At 47.0% G+C, this 15,669-nt stretch overlaps 2 protein-coding genes across 5 annotated transcripts in view; both read right to left on the reverse strand.

The window, feature by feature from the left end:
- Nucleotides 1-6,479, reverse strand: part of LOC137425405 (mothers against decapentaplegic homolog 3) — a 53,344-nt gene extending 46,865 nt beyond the window's left edge. For 3 of the 4 annotated variants that reach the window (XM_068113807.2, XM_068113806.2, XM_068113805.2), the window contains exon 1: nucleotides 5,923-6,324. In XM_068113807.2, coding sequence (XP_067969908.1) covers nucleotides 5,923-6,128 — 206 coding nt within the window. In that variant the 5' untranslated portion in view covers nucleotides 6,129-6,324. Of the gene's footprint in view, nucleotides 1-5,922 lie in introns of all 4 variants that reach the window. The other variant, XM_068113810.2, reaches the window with a different exon arrangement.
- TNFSF10 (TNF superfamily member 10) overlaps nucleotides 1-15,669 on the reverse strand; it is a 407,659-nt gene that overhangs the window by 1,571 nt on the left and 390,419 nt on the right. The gene's annotated exons all lie outside the window — the stretch shown is intronic.

A 15,669-nucleotide genomic window follows, 5' to 3' on the forward strand; every position in this document is an offset into this window, starting at 1 on the left:
TGACAAGGACAAAATGATTAGATTTTGGTGGAGATACGAATCCATATCCGGTTGCTAGAATTTATTAAATGATTCTTCACCATTGAGAGATAGGCCCAAAAGCGATATATAACACGGTATTTCAAAAAGTTGTGAACGGGTTAATACAAAACTTGGTGGATGAGTTGGATGTGTGACAAGAACAAGTAGATTTGATTTTGGTTTGTAGCAAGGACAAATGGTCCGGATGCAGATCCGGCCTATCAGTGGGATACAAAACGTAACCTGGTCAGCCTGTCGGAGGTATGCGCTCTAGTCTCTACTGAGTGCCATTCTAATTATCCTCCCAGAGGAGATGGTATTGCATTTAAGTGTTTGTTACTTGGCCCAAAAAAAAAAATTTCACAAGTTTGTTGGTCACTCCAGTTTTTGTGTGTGTTTTTTGTCTGTCCGCTCACTTATACTTGCCTACAGGTCACAATTTTAAACCGATCTTCATGAAACTTCAACAAATGGTACAGTTCATGGGCCGACAAAATCCTATACATTTTTGAGGTCAAAAGGTCAACTTAGGCCAAAGGTCAACCACTTTTTTTCAAATTCCTAAAATCCTCCATTTTCATCCGATTGACTTGAAATTTGAATAGGATTTACATATCAGCTAACTGAATTCAACCACCAACTATTTTGGAGATCAACATTGGCCAAAAGGTCAACAACAATTTCAAATATCTGAAATCCTCAATTTTCATCCAATTCACTTGACATTTGAATAAGATATTCATATCAGTTAACTGAATTCACCCAACAACTATTTTTGAGGTCAACATAGGTCACAAGGTCAACATAGGCCAAAGGTCAAACACTTTTTTTCAAATTTATAAAATCCTCATTTTACATCCGATTGACTTGAAATTTGAATAGGGTTTTCACATCAGCGAACTGAATCTTTCCTGGGAAAACCACATTTCCAAGCTCGCCTCCAAAGCCAGTCGCCGACTGGGCATCCTCCGTCATGCGAAGTCCTTCTTTGGCACACCTGAGCTCCTCACCACATACAAGGCTTTCATCCGCAGCTCAATGGAATACTGCTCTCCCCTCTGGGCTGGTGCTCCTGCCTCACACCTAGGTCGCCTTCACGCTGTTGAAGCCAAAGCTTTCAGAATCATTGGAATCTCCCGTGATGAAGCTAACTCCGAGGGCCTTTCACTCACTCATCACAGGCAGGTTGGTGGTCTTTCTGTCTTCTACCGACTCCTCTCTGGCCTAGCTCCCCCAGCTCTGTCTGTGCTCTGTACCCCAAATATTCCTACAGTTCACACAAGATCTGCCAGCAACCCTCTTCTGGTGAAACTGCCAAAATCAAGTCTCTCTGCTCACCTTCACTCTTTCATTCCTCTTTTCTCCCGCCTCTGGAACAAACTCCCTCACTCTCGTCAATCCCACTCCTCCCTCCAGGTCTTTAAAACAGCTGTTCACCACCATCTCTTATCTTCCCCCCATCCAAAACCTTGATATTTTCTACCCCCATTAATTCACCCCAGATACACTTTTTTGAAATACCAACTTCTTTCCTGGAAGTCCTAGCAGTGTCCATGTGTTTTATACCAATTGATGAAGTGCAAAATTCATCCAATCAAGATGAAATTTTTTGAGCGTCATCTCGGGATAAATTGGTGATGGGGGGAGGGGGAGGGGGGAATAATGATGACGTCATCGGTCACGTGGTATGGCCGCCATATTTGTTTTAACACAAAAGCCTTAAAAAATACCAAAAGCACATCCTGGTGAGGGTCTGCAATCTCTGATTGCTCTTTCTTGTTGCCTATGATTTTGAAGTTGATGAATGACCCTTTGGAAAAAAAATTAAGGGAGTTAATGCTAAGGTGCTGAAAAAAATGCAGGTTAACGTTGTTTATATATGTTATGCAGGACTACAGCACAGGAAGAGATGGAATTAAGATGAAGAATAAAAGCAATAAATCACCTTATTTATTCAATCCACCATTGCTTGGTTCCTTTTAAAAAATGATAAATGGCTCTCCTCTTTTATGGCTCTCCAGTTGGCGATTACAATCTGGAACAATACACCATCTTCACAAAGCTACGGCGGCTATATCCTACGAGTGTGTAAAACCAGGCATGCCAACATTGCTTGCTAACATGCATTGTCATGCTAACATGACATCATCACTTTGGTGCATTTGCGGTGTATTAATTTTAAAATCCCATTTAAAATGTTTTTTGTTACAATACGGGTGCAATACCCAAGACAGAATGTCGCTTCCTTCAGTTGGAATCATTGTAATTGCTTCAGCCATAATTGTGCTTAGGACGGTGACATTTATCAACATGTTGAGGATGAACAAAACGGCAATTTTGCTGTCTCTTCATCTGGTTCTTCAACGATGTTCTGTGTTTTGGCGGATTCTCATTCTTGTTAGTTGTGAAAATATGAAAAATAAGAAAAGGTATGCCTTTTAAATGCTTATGACTTCACCATATAGTAATTATTAAGCGTATCATTTTGTGCACATTTGAATGGGCGGCCATTTTTCCCCATGCCATCCTTACATATGGAGTGAGATCTCACTCCATGATAATTGGGTAAAAGTGATTAGCGGTGAGTAAAGTAACGTAAAGTGCATAATAACCAGCCGCCCGGTTACACATCTGATTGGCACACGGTGCGAGCATGCAACCCTCGGTCGGCTTCATGCCGTTTGACAAGGTATCAAGACTTAAGGCCTGTAACACTGGTTTGGGGCGCCGACCCTGGCTGGCGGCTGTGCCCGGTTCCTGCTCCGGCCGCGTGGCTATACCACATAACATGTGTGTGTGTGTGTGTGTGTGTGTGTGTGTGTGTGTGTGTGTGTGTGTGTGTGTGTGTGTGTGTGTGTTTTGTGTTTTTATGTTTATTTATGTGTGTAGCCACTGCTGCAAAGAAAGAGGTAGCTAAGGCACAGGAGGCATGTGGGAAAAGTTCGGAGAACGCTTGGATTCGGAAGAGGGTCAGAGAGCGGTATTCAGGATTGTAAAGCAGATAGCAAAAGAGAGGTGTGATGTGATGGGGGTGAGTTGCTTGAAGGATGAAGTGGGACAAATCGTTGTGGACCCAGATGGAATTAAAGGAAGATGGAAGAGATATATGGAAATGCTGTTGAATGCAGAGAATAAATGGGATGGCAACATAGAGAGTAACCCAGTTTTAGAACCGGCAGAGAAGATAACTGAGAATGAAGTTGAGGAAGTGATAAAAGCTATGAAGAGTAGAAAAGCGGGGGCGCGGGGGCGACGGGAGTTGTGGGAGATATGTTAAAGGCAGCAGGAAGTTGGGGTGTGAAGAGAATGACAGAGATCTGTAATCTGGTGGTGAAAGAAGGCCGCATTCCAGTTGATTGGGAACTGAGTACCCTCGTCCCTCTATACAAGGGGAAAGGTGACCCTCTGGACTGGCTCGTATCGAGCGATAAAGTTATTGGAGCATGGAATGAAGGTAATGGAAAGGGTGTTGGAGAGGAGGATAAGGAAGAAAGTGAAGATCGACGAAATGCAGTTTGGATTTATGCCAGGAAGAGGAACGACAGACGCGCTTTTTATTCCAAGGGAGTTGGAGGAGAAGTACATGGAGAAGAGGAAGAAGTTGTTTCTTGGGTTTGTTGATCTGGAGAAAGCATTCGATAGGGTTCCACACTAAGTAGTGACATGGGCACTGAGGAAGTTAGGAGTGGAGGAATGGTTGATCAGTGTTGTGATGGCAATGTATGAAAGAGCGCACACAGCTGTAAGGACAAAGGATGGGAACAGTGGTGAGTTTGAGGTGAAGGTGGGAGTGCATCAGGGGTCGTTACAAAGTCCACTACTATTTGTAGCTGTGATGGAGGTGCTGGCTCAGAATGTAAAGAAGTGATGGAGGTGCTGGCTCAGAATGTAAAGAAGGGATTACCATGGGTGTTGTTGTATGCAGATGATCTGGTGTTGATTGCAGAAAGTATGGATGGACTGAAGGAGAAGATGAACAAGTGGAAGGAATGTATGGATACAAAAGGTCTGAAGGTGAATATCGGAAAAACGAAGGTTATGGCAAGTGGTAAAGCATGTGGTGAGGTGGAAAGAACTGGGAAGTTGCTGTGCGCTGTATGCAGGAAGGGTGTCGGAGTGAACTCCATTCAATGTATAATGTGCGCTGAGTGGGTTCATCAAAAATGTAGTGGTCTGAGAGGGTCATTGACCAGTGTGGCAGCTACATTCAAGCGTAAGGTGTGCACAGAGAGAGCTGCAGATGGAGGAAATGTTGAGTTGGATCTTGGAGACGGTGTGAAGCTGGAAGGTGTGAAAACATTTTGCTACCTAGGAGACATGCTGAATGGAGAAGCTGGATCAGACTCGGCAACGGTTGCTAGAGGTAGATGTGCATGAAAGAAGTTTCAGGAACTGAGTGGCGTGCTGACGAGGAGGGGAGTGTCGTTGAAGCTGAAGGGAAAGGTGTATGCTGCATGTGTGAGAAGTGTTATGATTTAGGGGAGCGAGACATGGGTAATGAACGTAGAGCAGCAACGAAGGCTGGAAATGCGAATGGTTCGGTGGATGTGTGGAGTATCGTTGAGAGGAAGACAAATGATGAATTGCGAAAGATGATGGGAATAGAGCCTGTGATGGATGCTGTGAAGAGAAACAGGTTCAGATGGTTTGGTCATGTGTTGAGGAAGGATGAAAGTGACTGGTTGAGAAGAGTGATGGAAATGAATGTAGAAGGAAGTAGCGGACGGGGAAGACCGAGAAAGACTTGGCTAAAGGTGGTGGAAGAAGAAATGTGGGCGAGGGGGTTAACAAGGGGAGATGCAGAAAATAGGGCAAAATGGAGAAGATTGTCATGGGGCCTGCAAGGCTAACCCCCGCTCTCGCAGGGAAAATGGCCTTAAAATGCCTGTTGTTGTTGTTGTTGTCGCCACTGCTCCCACCCTACCCCATGCCCTGGCTCAATTATAACCCGAAGTACGTCCATTATTTGAAGGTCTCAGGAGAACGGACGACACAATGTGAAACAAGACCGAAAGTCTAACAGTAGCGTAGCCGGGCTTGTAAAATATTAGGCCTATAAACCACAAACACACATGACTAGCTTTTTAAATAGTCGCTAATGCTGTTCATAACATTAAACAAAGAAATTTGGAGGAATCCAGACATCTGTGAGGTATGTTTTACTTACAGAATTGAGGTAAGATCTACTGTAATCTAGATTATACCCAAAAAGTTTGGGTACATCCGTTTTGTTGGAAGAGACAGCCAATGCTTTCGATAGTTGATGGTCATTTTAACAATCAGTTTGTTTGTGTTTCACACTGAATGAAAAACATAAAGGTAGAGCATGGCGATTTGATATATGACAGGTTCGACGATATGTTTGGCATGAACGGCACACAAGTCAAAATGGGGGTGTGTGGAGAGTCAGCCGCCATAATGACATCAGCGTAATCACATTACCCTGTCATGTGACCAGATGGTGAGCTCTGATTGGTGTACGTTTGTGGTGACATACATGCATACATACATACAAACAAATATACATACATATGGACAAATGCTGTTCTCGGCGGCTTTGCCATATGGGCTGCGCCTTAAAAATAAATAAATTGTTTATGAGGAGAAACAGGATATTTGGACCACCCTGTACATTTGGCAAGTTAAAAATACATGAGACCATGCAGTGCACGGGATTTGAACCAGGAATCCAAGTATCACCAACTGAGTGCTCAGATGGGAATGACAAAAAAGTACGAACTTTGAACTTTGGGTAAATGGAACTTAATAGTCCTCAAAATCACCTTAATCACCACAAGCGCTTTATGAGGAGTACAAACAACAAAGCAGACACAACCCCAGGTAAATGCTCCAGCGAGCTAAATACCGTCCCGAGTTGACGAGTTCCCAGAAGCATGGTACCTGGGGATGGTGATGCACTTGGTGGTGCCACTCTGGTTTGTGATGGCCTTTTCCAGCTCGTCCAGCTGTCCGGTCTTCTTCAGTTTCTTCACAAGGTTCTTGACGGCCTGCTCGCACCACTTCTCCTCCTGGCCGGCTTGCTCGCCTTTCTTCCAGCCCAACAATCGCTTCACAATGGGAAGCATGAGAGGCAGAATGGACGGCATGCCGCAAGGGGCGCGCAACCGGTACTCGAGACGGCAACCGTGCTCGGCGGCGGAGAGAGACACCCAATGTGGGGTCCGCTGCGCACTCGAGCCCGATTTATAATAAAGTGCACCGAAGCGGTGGCCTAGGCCTCACAGCCTTCATTTTACAGTCGGAGTCAGATGACCGGCTCACCCCCACGCTAAGGGAGGCCGCCTTCCGCACTCGCAAACGAAATATTTACCTATCGATACCCCCATCCCGCCGATAGACTCGTCCAGGTACACCACCGGTGTTTGGGACGACCCTCACCACAGCGGACGCTCGGTACCTGTTTGTGTTCTTCCGCCACGCCAAGGCAGCTCGATCTCAGGGTGCCAGATCTGAAAAGCAGAAATATCTTATTGGAACCTCTAAATTACCATATTTTCAAAAAATTATCGAACATTCACCAAAAAGAGTCATGTTTTGTGTGCCACGTTCTTTATAACCCCATTTTAAGCGCATAAAGGGCACACGCTCGAGCCTACAGGTAATGTTTTATGAAAGTGTAGCGGTTCCCGCTGAATGTACACAATCGCCTTGCACCTGCCAGGACGCGGCCAGGGCGCGATCGCCATGCCGGGCTCGTCCGGACGGGCCCAGACGCGCCTCTCCTGGGCATGCCCGGACGCGCTGTTCCCGGACACGCCCGAACCTCCCGGGCACGCCCGCCCGCTCTCGCCTTTCCAGGGCTCGCCCAGAGCGCCCGGACACGCCCAGCCTCGACTTGCCAGGCCGCGTCCAGGACGCCCGGGCATGTCCAGACTCGCCTTTCCAGGGCTCACCCAGAGCGTCCGGGCATGCCCGCTCTCGCCTTTCCAGGGCTCGCCCAGAGCGCTCGGGCACGCCCAGCCTCGACTTGCCAGGCGGCGTCCAGGACGCCCGGGCATGTCCAGACTCGCCTTTCCAGGGCTCGCCCAGAGCGTCCGGGAATGCCCGCTCTCGCCTTTCCAGGGCTCGCCCAGAGCGCTCGGGCACGCCCAGCCTCGACTTGCCAGGCCGCGTCTAGGACGCCCGGGCATGTCCAGACTCGCCTTTCCAGGACTCGCCCTTGACACCCGGGCATGCCCGGTCTCGGTTTTCCCGGGCAAACGCCCCGGCATAAATGTGTATATATATTGCTGCCCGATAAACGGGCTTGTCAGAATACCTGAGCTGTTTTGTTTCAATAAAGCAACTCGGACGAATTCCGTCTTTGGTCGCGTCAATTCTTTCGACTCGCGTTGGAGCGCAGCTCCTTCAAAAGGAGATTAGTCAAAGGTCGAGATCACCTGAAACATGTAAAACACCTATCAAGTCACAGTGAGAAAATGTATTAGCCAAATTTGTTCTGCATAACATTCATTAATCACTGTCAAACAGTTACAGTTGTCTATGGTAGTGGTGCTATTGTCTTTGACTCTTTGTTGTTGTGGTCGTCATCGTCGCCGCCTCGATACAGTTTTATACTGGACGAAGGACATCCCGATATTCAGGGAATCATAATATGCAAATAAGAAAGGCACTCAGTAGAGAGCATACATACCTCCACCTGGTTGGCCATATCACTCAATGGTGAAAAATCACTTCAAAAATCAAATAACTCTCATATCCTAATCTATATTCAGATCTTCACCAAAATCGAATCTATTCGTCCTTGTCACACACACGACCTCTCCACCAAGTTTCGTCCAAATCCATCCATAACCTTTTGAGATATCCTGCTATGTATAGTTTTTGGCCATATCACTCAATGGTGAAAAATCACTTCAAAAGGCAAATAACTCTCATATCCTAATCTATATTCAGATCTTCACCAAAATCGAATCGATTCTTGCTTGTCACACACACGACCTCTCCACCAAGTTTCGTCCAAATCCATCCATAACTTTTTGAGATATCCTGCTGTGTATAGTTTTTGGCCCCATCTCCTAATGGTGAAAAATCACTTCAAAAATCAAATAACTCTCATATCCGAATCCATATTCAGATCTTCACCAAAATCGAATCCATTCTTGCTTGTCACACGCACAACCTGTCCACCAAGTTTCGTCCAAATCCATCCATAACTTTTTGAGATATCCTGCTATGTATAGTTTTTGGCCCTATCTCCTAATGGTGAAAAATCACTTCAAAAATCAAATAACTCTCATATCCTAATCCATTTTCAGATCTTCACCAAAATCGAATCGATTCTTGCTTGTCACACACACGACCTCTCCACCAAGTTTCGTCCAAATCCATCCATAACTTTTTGAGATATCCTATGTATCGTTTTTGGCCCCATCTCCTAATGGTGAAAAATCACTTCAAAAATCAAATAACTCTCATATCCGAATCCATATTCAGATCTTCACCAAAATCGAATCGATTCTTCCTTGTCACACACACAACCTGTCCACCAAGTTTCGTCCAAATCCGTCCTCAACTTTTTGGAGATATCCTGCTATGTATCGTTTTTGGCCCCATCTCCTCATGGTGAAAAATCACTTCAAAATCAAATAACTCTCATATCCGAATACATATTCAGATCTTCACCAAAATCGACACGAATCGTCCTTGTCAGACACCCAACCGGTCCACCAAGTTTCGTCCAAATCCGTCCTCAACGTTTTGAGATATCCTGCGATGTATCGTTTTTGGCCCTATCTCCCAATGGTGAAGAATCACTTTAAAAATTCTAGTAGCCGGATCCGAATCCGGATCTTCACCAACATCTAATCATTTCGTCCTTGTCACATACGCTACATCTTTGCCAAATTTGATCCGAATCCGTCCACAACTTTTTGAGATATTTTGTTCAAACAAACAAACCTGAGCTCCTCCTTGGCACACCTGAGCTCCTCACCACATACAAGGCTTTCATCCGCAGCTCAATGGAATACTGTTCCCCCCTCTGGGCTGGTGCTCCTGCCTCACACCTTGCTCGGCTTCACGCTGTTGAGGCCAAAGCTTTCAGAATCATTGGAATCTCCTGCGATGTAGTCAACACCGAGGGCCTTTCACTCACTCACCACAGGCAGGTTGGTGGTCTTTCTGTCTTCTACCGACTCCTCTCCGGCCTTGCTCCCCCAGCTCTCTCTGTGCTCTGTCCCCCCAATATTCCTTCAGGTCGCACAAGATCTGCCTGCAACCCTCTTATGGTTAAACTGCCAAAGTCTAGGCTCTCTGCTCACCTTCACTCTTTCATTCCCCTTTTCTCCCGCCTCTGGAACAAACTCCCCCACTCCCTTCAATCCCACTCCTCCCTCCAGTTCTTTAAAACAGCTGTTCACCACCATCTCTTATCTTCCCCCATCGAAAACCTTGATCTTTTCTACCCCCGGTAATTCACCCCAGAGTCCTTGCAGTGTTCATATGTTTTATTCCTCTCCCACCTCCCCCCAAGTCCTCCCGATGTCCCTGCTCTCAAATGTTGTGTTTGTGTCCTTCCCCCTCTTCCCCCTCTCTTTTGTGTCCTTCCCCCTCTCTCCCCATCTTGTCTGCCGCTCCCCTTGTTTTTTGTGTTTTGTGTGTCGGTTTGTCTTTTTGTGTGATTAATGTTAGCTCTTTCACGAGCCTCGATCTTGTATACAAAAAAAAAAAAAAAAAAAAAAAAAACAGACAGGGGTGAAAACATAACCTCCTCCATCCATCTTTGGTGGCGGAGGTAATGAGCTCTGTGTGCGCAAGAACCTGGGCAGCTGCGACGTATATCCTTTGTTTGCCTCGCCCTCGTGTTGTTGTTGTACACCGCTCCTTTCCTATTCCATGTCCAGGCGCTGCATGGCGTCATCGCCCGGAATCGAAGGGGGCCCGGCGTTGACGTGCGCTGAAATGGAGTACTCAGTTTTCACTCCGTTTGTTTTCTTGTTACTTGGAAAAATCGAAGATTTTTCAAGTATATTGGTTGGTCTTGTGCGTTATTACTTGGCAAAATAAAAATAAAAATTTGCAAGTATGTTGCTCACTCCGGTTTGTGTGTTTGTGTGTTTGTTAGGCCTCAGTCGCACTGGATCGTACGATTTCTGGATCGTGCGATTGATGGCAATCTGGCCGAGGTACGACCAATAGTCAATGTTTGCTACGCTCTCCATTTGCGATCGCAAACAGCGATTGGTCTTAGGGGTCATCGTACGATTGGTGGTACACGTGTTTGTGCGATCACCAATGATTGCACCGCAGCAGCTACCGACGGGACTGTCGTCCCTGAGCTTATTAGGGCTGAGCGGACCCCAGTTATCCCCCATGCCAAGTAGCGGTACCGGTAATCCGACTGCGACAACTACTGAGTCGCGTACTTCCGACACTGGAACACAGTTAGTTTTGAGTAATCATATCCTACAGGGGGGTGACCACTTGCACGAGTGATGGACTAGTACAATTTATGTGTTTACTAGTGTAATTTCGGGGATATTTCAATATGTTTGAGACAATGAAAGGTATCGTTGCATGTTTTGTTTTGTTAATAAAATGATGATACATTGAAATTTAAAGTTGTTTGTACTTACTTTTTAGCTTACCTGACCGAAGGGTAGCGTGTGCTATTGGCGTGATGTTTCGTCCGTCGTCCGTCACTGTGTCACTGTGGCCTGGCAGATTCTGCACACTACTTTACTACTACCTCGGTCTACTTACTTAGTTCTACTACTTAGTACTACTACTTAGTTGAACTACTTAGTTCTACTTAGTTCTGCACACGACTTTATTGTGTTAAAGATTTTACTTTGACAAAGAACTTTGTTTGTGTCCACATGTAATGATTTAATTTGTATTTAAAATAATATATTTTTCCAATGTAATATAAACCAGTCATTTATTACTCAGACCATAAACAAACAATAAAAACAACTAATTTTTTTTTTTCTCCAGACATACCATGAAATAGCATGTTTATTGTACAAGTTAATTTTACAATAGATATGCAAAAATAGATCATACACATAGCATATAATATATGATACACATATCTCAAAAAAAATATCAAAATTCAAACATTCACACAACAGTTCCTAGATCATTTCATCCTGCCATGGGACACTGCCGACGTTGTTGGAGTAGTGCTTGAGGTAAACGCGCACAGCCTTGGCTTCCCGTGGAGCACGATTCTCGCCTTGCACGTTCTGCATGTCCTGAAGCACTGCCTCGTTCCATCTGCAGTCGGGCCAACATAACTTCGAGTCTTCTCGGCGGCAGTGGTACACCCGCCATAGCGATATGCTCTCTTCGGGTGTCGTAGTGGAGAGTGACCTGAACCCCAGAAGCCACTCCAAATATACTGGTCTGCGAGCTAAAGACTGGTGGTACCACCAATCGTAAGGTCGTGCAACCAGTCGGGACAGGTCGTGACTGGTCGCACTACCGATCGTGAGGTTGAACGACAGGTGGCACCACCAATCGTCAGGTGGCAGGACCAGTAGCACGACCAATCGTGCGACTACTTGACCTGCGATCATGCACGACTGGTGGTGCGTCCATGCGCGACTGGTGGTACGACCATGTAAGACCTGTCTGCGATCTCTTACGATTTGGAATCGCAGGTCAGAAGTTTTGAACATGACCATCGACTTTGCTGCGACTGATTTTGCTCTGGCGATCACCCACGACCTCTGCGACCAGTCGCGCGCTCTTTCTACGATTTGCCCGCGATTCACAAAATTTTCAGTCGCAGCTAGATCGTAACCTGGTCGCAGGCCCGGTGTGACTGGGGCTTTAGGCAGACAGGTCTTACATGGTCGTACCACCAGTCGCGCATGGACGCACCACTAGTCGTGCATGATCGCGGGTCAAGTAGTCGCACGATTGGTCATGCTACTGGTCCTGCCACCTGACGATTGGTGGTGCCACCTGTCGTTCAACCTCATGATCGGTAGTGCGACCAGTCACGACCTGTCCCGACTGGTTGCACGACCTTACGATTGGTGGTACCACCAGTCTTTAGCTAGCAGCTCGCAGTCTTTAGCTCGCCAAGGCTGTGCGCATTTACCTCAAGCACTACTACAACAACGTCAGCAGTGTCCCATGGCAGGATAACATGATCTAGGAACTGTTGTGTGAATGTTGGAATTTTGATATTTTTTTGAGATATGTGTATCATATATTATATGCTATGTGTATGATCTATTTTTGCATATCTATTTTGCAATGAACTTGTACAATAAACATGCTATTTCATGGTATGTCAGGAGAAAAAGTAATAATTAGTTGTCTTTATTGTGTGTGTATGGTCTGAGTAATAAATGACTAGTTTATATTACAATGGAAAAAATTATTATTTTAAATACAAATTAAATCAATACATATATACACAAACAAAGTTCTTTGTCAAAGTAAAATCTTTAACACATTAAAGTAATGTGCAGAACTAAGTTGCCAGGCCACAGCTCCTTTCTTGGGAGGCATAGCGAATTATAGTTTCAGTTGAAAAGTTCGACGAAGTGTACTCCTTGAGAGGTAGGTGACTAATGATGCACGATCGCGAGCCTTTAGATCTGATCGAGCGACCCATCTCACGTGGCTGTGATTGGTCGTGCGAGTGGTCACAGGTCGCCACGATTGATCATACGATCGGTCGCTGATCGCCACCACTAGTCGCACGATTACCTACGATTGATCTTGCAATCGATCTTCTCCAATCGTTGGTGATCACACGACCACGCGTACCACCAATCGTACGATGACCTACCACCAGTCTTAAGAGCCATCGCAGTATGCGATCGCAAATGGAGATCGCAGCAAACATTGCCGATTGGTCGTACCTCGGCCAAATTGCCACCAATCGCACGATCCAGAAAACGTACGATCCAGTATGACTGAGGCCTTACTTGGCAAAAATTATATATATTGTTGTGGTTTTGAGTTTGTCAAGTGAGAGTAATAAAGGTTAAAGTCTATCCCCCATAGTTAGTCACACAAGCAACATGTAGCAATAGTATAGTTATGTCTTAGTATTTGTGAGCATAGTTCCTCTCCTTTGTTAATTCTGTGTTGAGGAGGAGCCAGGAAAATAGGCCCTACTGCCACCGATCATCCTACGTCTGTAGCCTCAACCCCTTTTGTGTTAACGTTGGTTCATATTGGGCGAGTTAACACGAGGCAGGCAGAGGAGGATCGGGGCGGAGTCAAGGCGGAGCGGCAGAAGCAATGACGGTAAGCGCGAGCCGCCAATCAGAGCTTGAGGGAGATGGCGGCGGCATGGCGTCAGAGGGCGTGGTGAGAAGAGTCTGGTGAGTTCCAGAAGGTTCGGGGGGCGTAGCTATAAAAGCCGCTGTGCAAAGCCCTCGACAGGACTCGCAGAGGAATGCCGGATAAGCGCGAGAGGACTTGCATCGGAGGGCTAAGAGGACTTGACTTGCTGCGAGAGAGAGAGAGATAAAAGGAATCGCGTTGTACTGCTTGATGAACTTGACCATTGCACGAGAACGCACGTGCTAACCAACACCAAGTGTATTGAGGAAGAGGAGTTGGTCGCTACATATACGCGGGCGCAGCCAGGCGCATTTAGAACAAAATAGCGCATTTCAGCCGCGCGAGTGAACGAGGCTGAGTAACCGCCAGCCGCGCTAAAGTCTGCCCTCTACCGTTTCGCCCCGATCATCTGCTTTGCACGAGAGACGCGCTACGAGTCCCTGCCTTCGCCTGCCGCCATCTTCGCGGGACGTGCCAGGGACCGTGGACAGCCGGACGGAGGCCGTCTCTGGACGACGACATCGACGCGTGGGGAACACCTGCCCATCTGCAATCCCCTGTGTGAGTGTGAGTGAGATGGGCCCGTTGTCCCAGGGATAAGTTAAGACTGTTTAAGGATTGCTCTGTGTCTCTTCGTCCTCGAACTGTATATATGTGTAGGAATAATTAAACCCTTCTGTTCTTCCTTTCTTCTTGATTCAATCGTTCCTGTGGTTTCTCCATTTGACTAAGCGTGGCATGAATAAGATCGCTCCAATCGGGTTCCACTAGTTAAGACTGCGCGGGCCACGTGTACGCAATCTGCTCGGCGTACTAACATCATACGTGGTTCGTGCAAGGCTTGTTTCCTCGCTACCAGGGCAGCGCGGGTACTTAGGTACGAGCGAGAAAGTAGTCCCGAACCCCTACTCCGCGTGTGTCCGGGAGGGACGTAATAAGTCTCAGTTCCGCCAGGCCAGTAAAGACCATGGGATTAATCCGCCCCTTGATAAGGGGAGAAGGCCGGCATAGAGAACCGCAACAATTGGTGTCAGGAGTGGGATTTGGAACCCTACTAATTTTTTTCTGGACGAATTCGGCCCAAAATCACGAGCGACCGAAATTTAGTTTTTAAAACCAAAATTAAATTTGTGCCATGGCTAGCCAAAGCGATCAAATGCCGGTGGGGGTAGAAGAGGATGTAGAAAATGAAAAATTAACAACCCAGGACCGAGAGGGACAGTTGGTGGTAGTGGAAGCAGAAAAGGGTGCGGCAGCTGGCAAAGAAAATGGCGGCGCCCCGCACATGGCGGCGGCAGCCGGGCCCGTTGTGCAAGTGAGTCCTGAAGACCTGCAGTTATTCATGACTCAAGTGTTAGTGCTCATAAAAGAATGGGGGGCAGAGTCGACAAAAAACATGCACAAAATATTTGGTCGGGGGGAGGAGGCGAGATGCGAGAAGAATGAAATGACTACTCGGATGGACAACGAACTAATCGAATCCAGGTGCGACATGGACACCACGGGGGAGGACATTGGGCACAAGTTGAGCGAGGAGGTCGCAAAGGGACGCGACGAGGTAACGCGGTGCGAGGAACGCGGGGAGAGCGAGGTAGAGCAGAGCGGCTAAGTGGAGGGGATAGAAATCGTGACTCGGGGTGTGGAAAAGCCGACGGCCGCCGAATTGGAAAAGAAAATTGTATGCGCGCCGGCGTCGTTGAGGTAGAAATAAAAGAAATGGTTATAATTGAAATTGGGGCCGAAGAGACGGCAGAAATAAAGGATATAGCACAGAGGGAAGAAATGGAGCCTGAGCAAAGTCTGTGTTTGCATTGTGATGTCGGGCTTGCTAACCCCAATGAAAGTTTGCAGGTGGTGCTGCCGGAGAAGAAGGTCCCTAAGGTGAGCAGGAATGTGTATGGCGGGAAAAGGTTTTTGGCACGCTTGGGATCGAGGCGCAACCCGGGCGCTCGTGGAAGGTCCTTTGCACGGTGTACGAGGGTGAATGGCACGCGTGTGCGAAAGAAGTGTGCACCGGAGCGCGAGTGTATGTGGGAAGAGTGTGTCGAAGAAGAGTGTGAAACAGAGTGTGCGATGGCCGAGGAGAGTGAGAGAGAGTGCACACCAGAGCGTGTTGTAGAGAGTGTGCAGGAGTGCACACCAGAGCGCTTGATTGGGTGTGTACCAGAAGAGTGCACACCCGTGGACGTTACGGACTACGTAACGGGAGGGTGCACGTGAGGGTGTGCGATGGCCGATTGTGTAACGGAGTGTGTGAGGGGTATGAGTGCACCTGGGTGGTGTGCACCTGAGTGTGCAAGAGAAGAGTGTGCACAGGAGAGTGCAGTAACGGAATGCAGGGAGTGTATGGGAGGCGCTGGAGCGCAGCGGTGT

Source organism: Myxine glutinosa, chromosome 4 (genome assembly GCF_964187855.1).
Source record: "Myxine glutinosa chromosome 4, kmMyxGlut1.1, whole genome shotgun sequence".
In the NCBI taxonomy this organism is placed as follows: Eukaryota; Metazoa; Chordata; class Myxini; order Myxiniformes; family Myxinidae; genus Myxine; species Myxine glutinosa.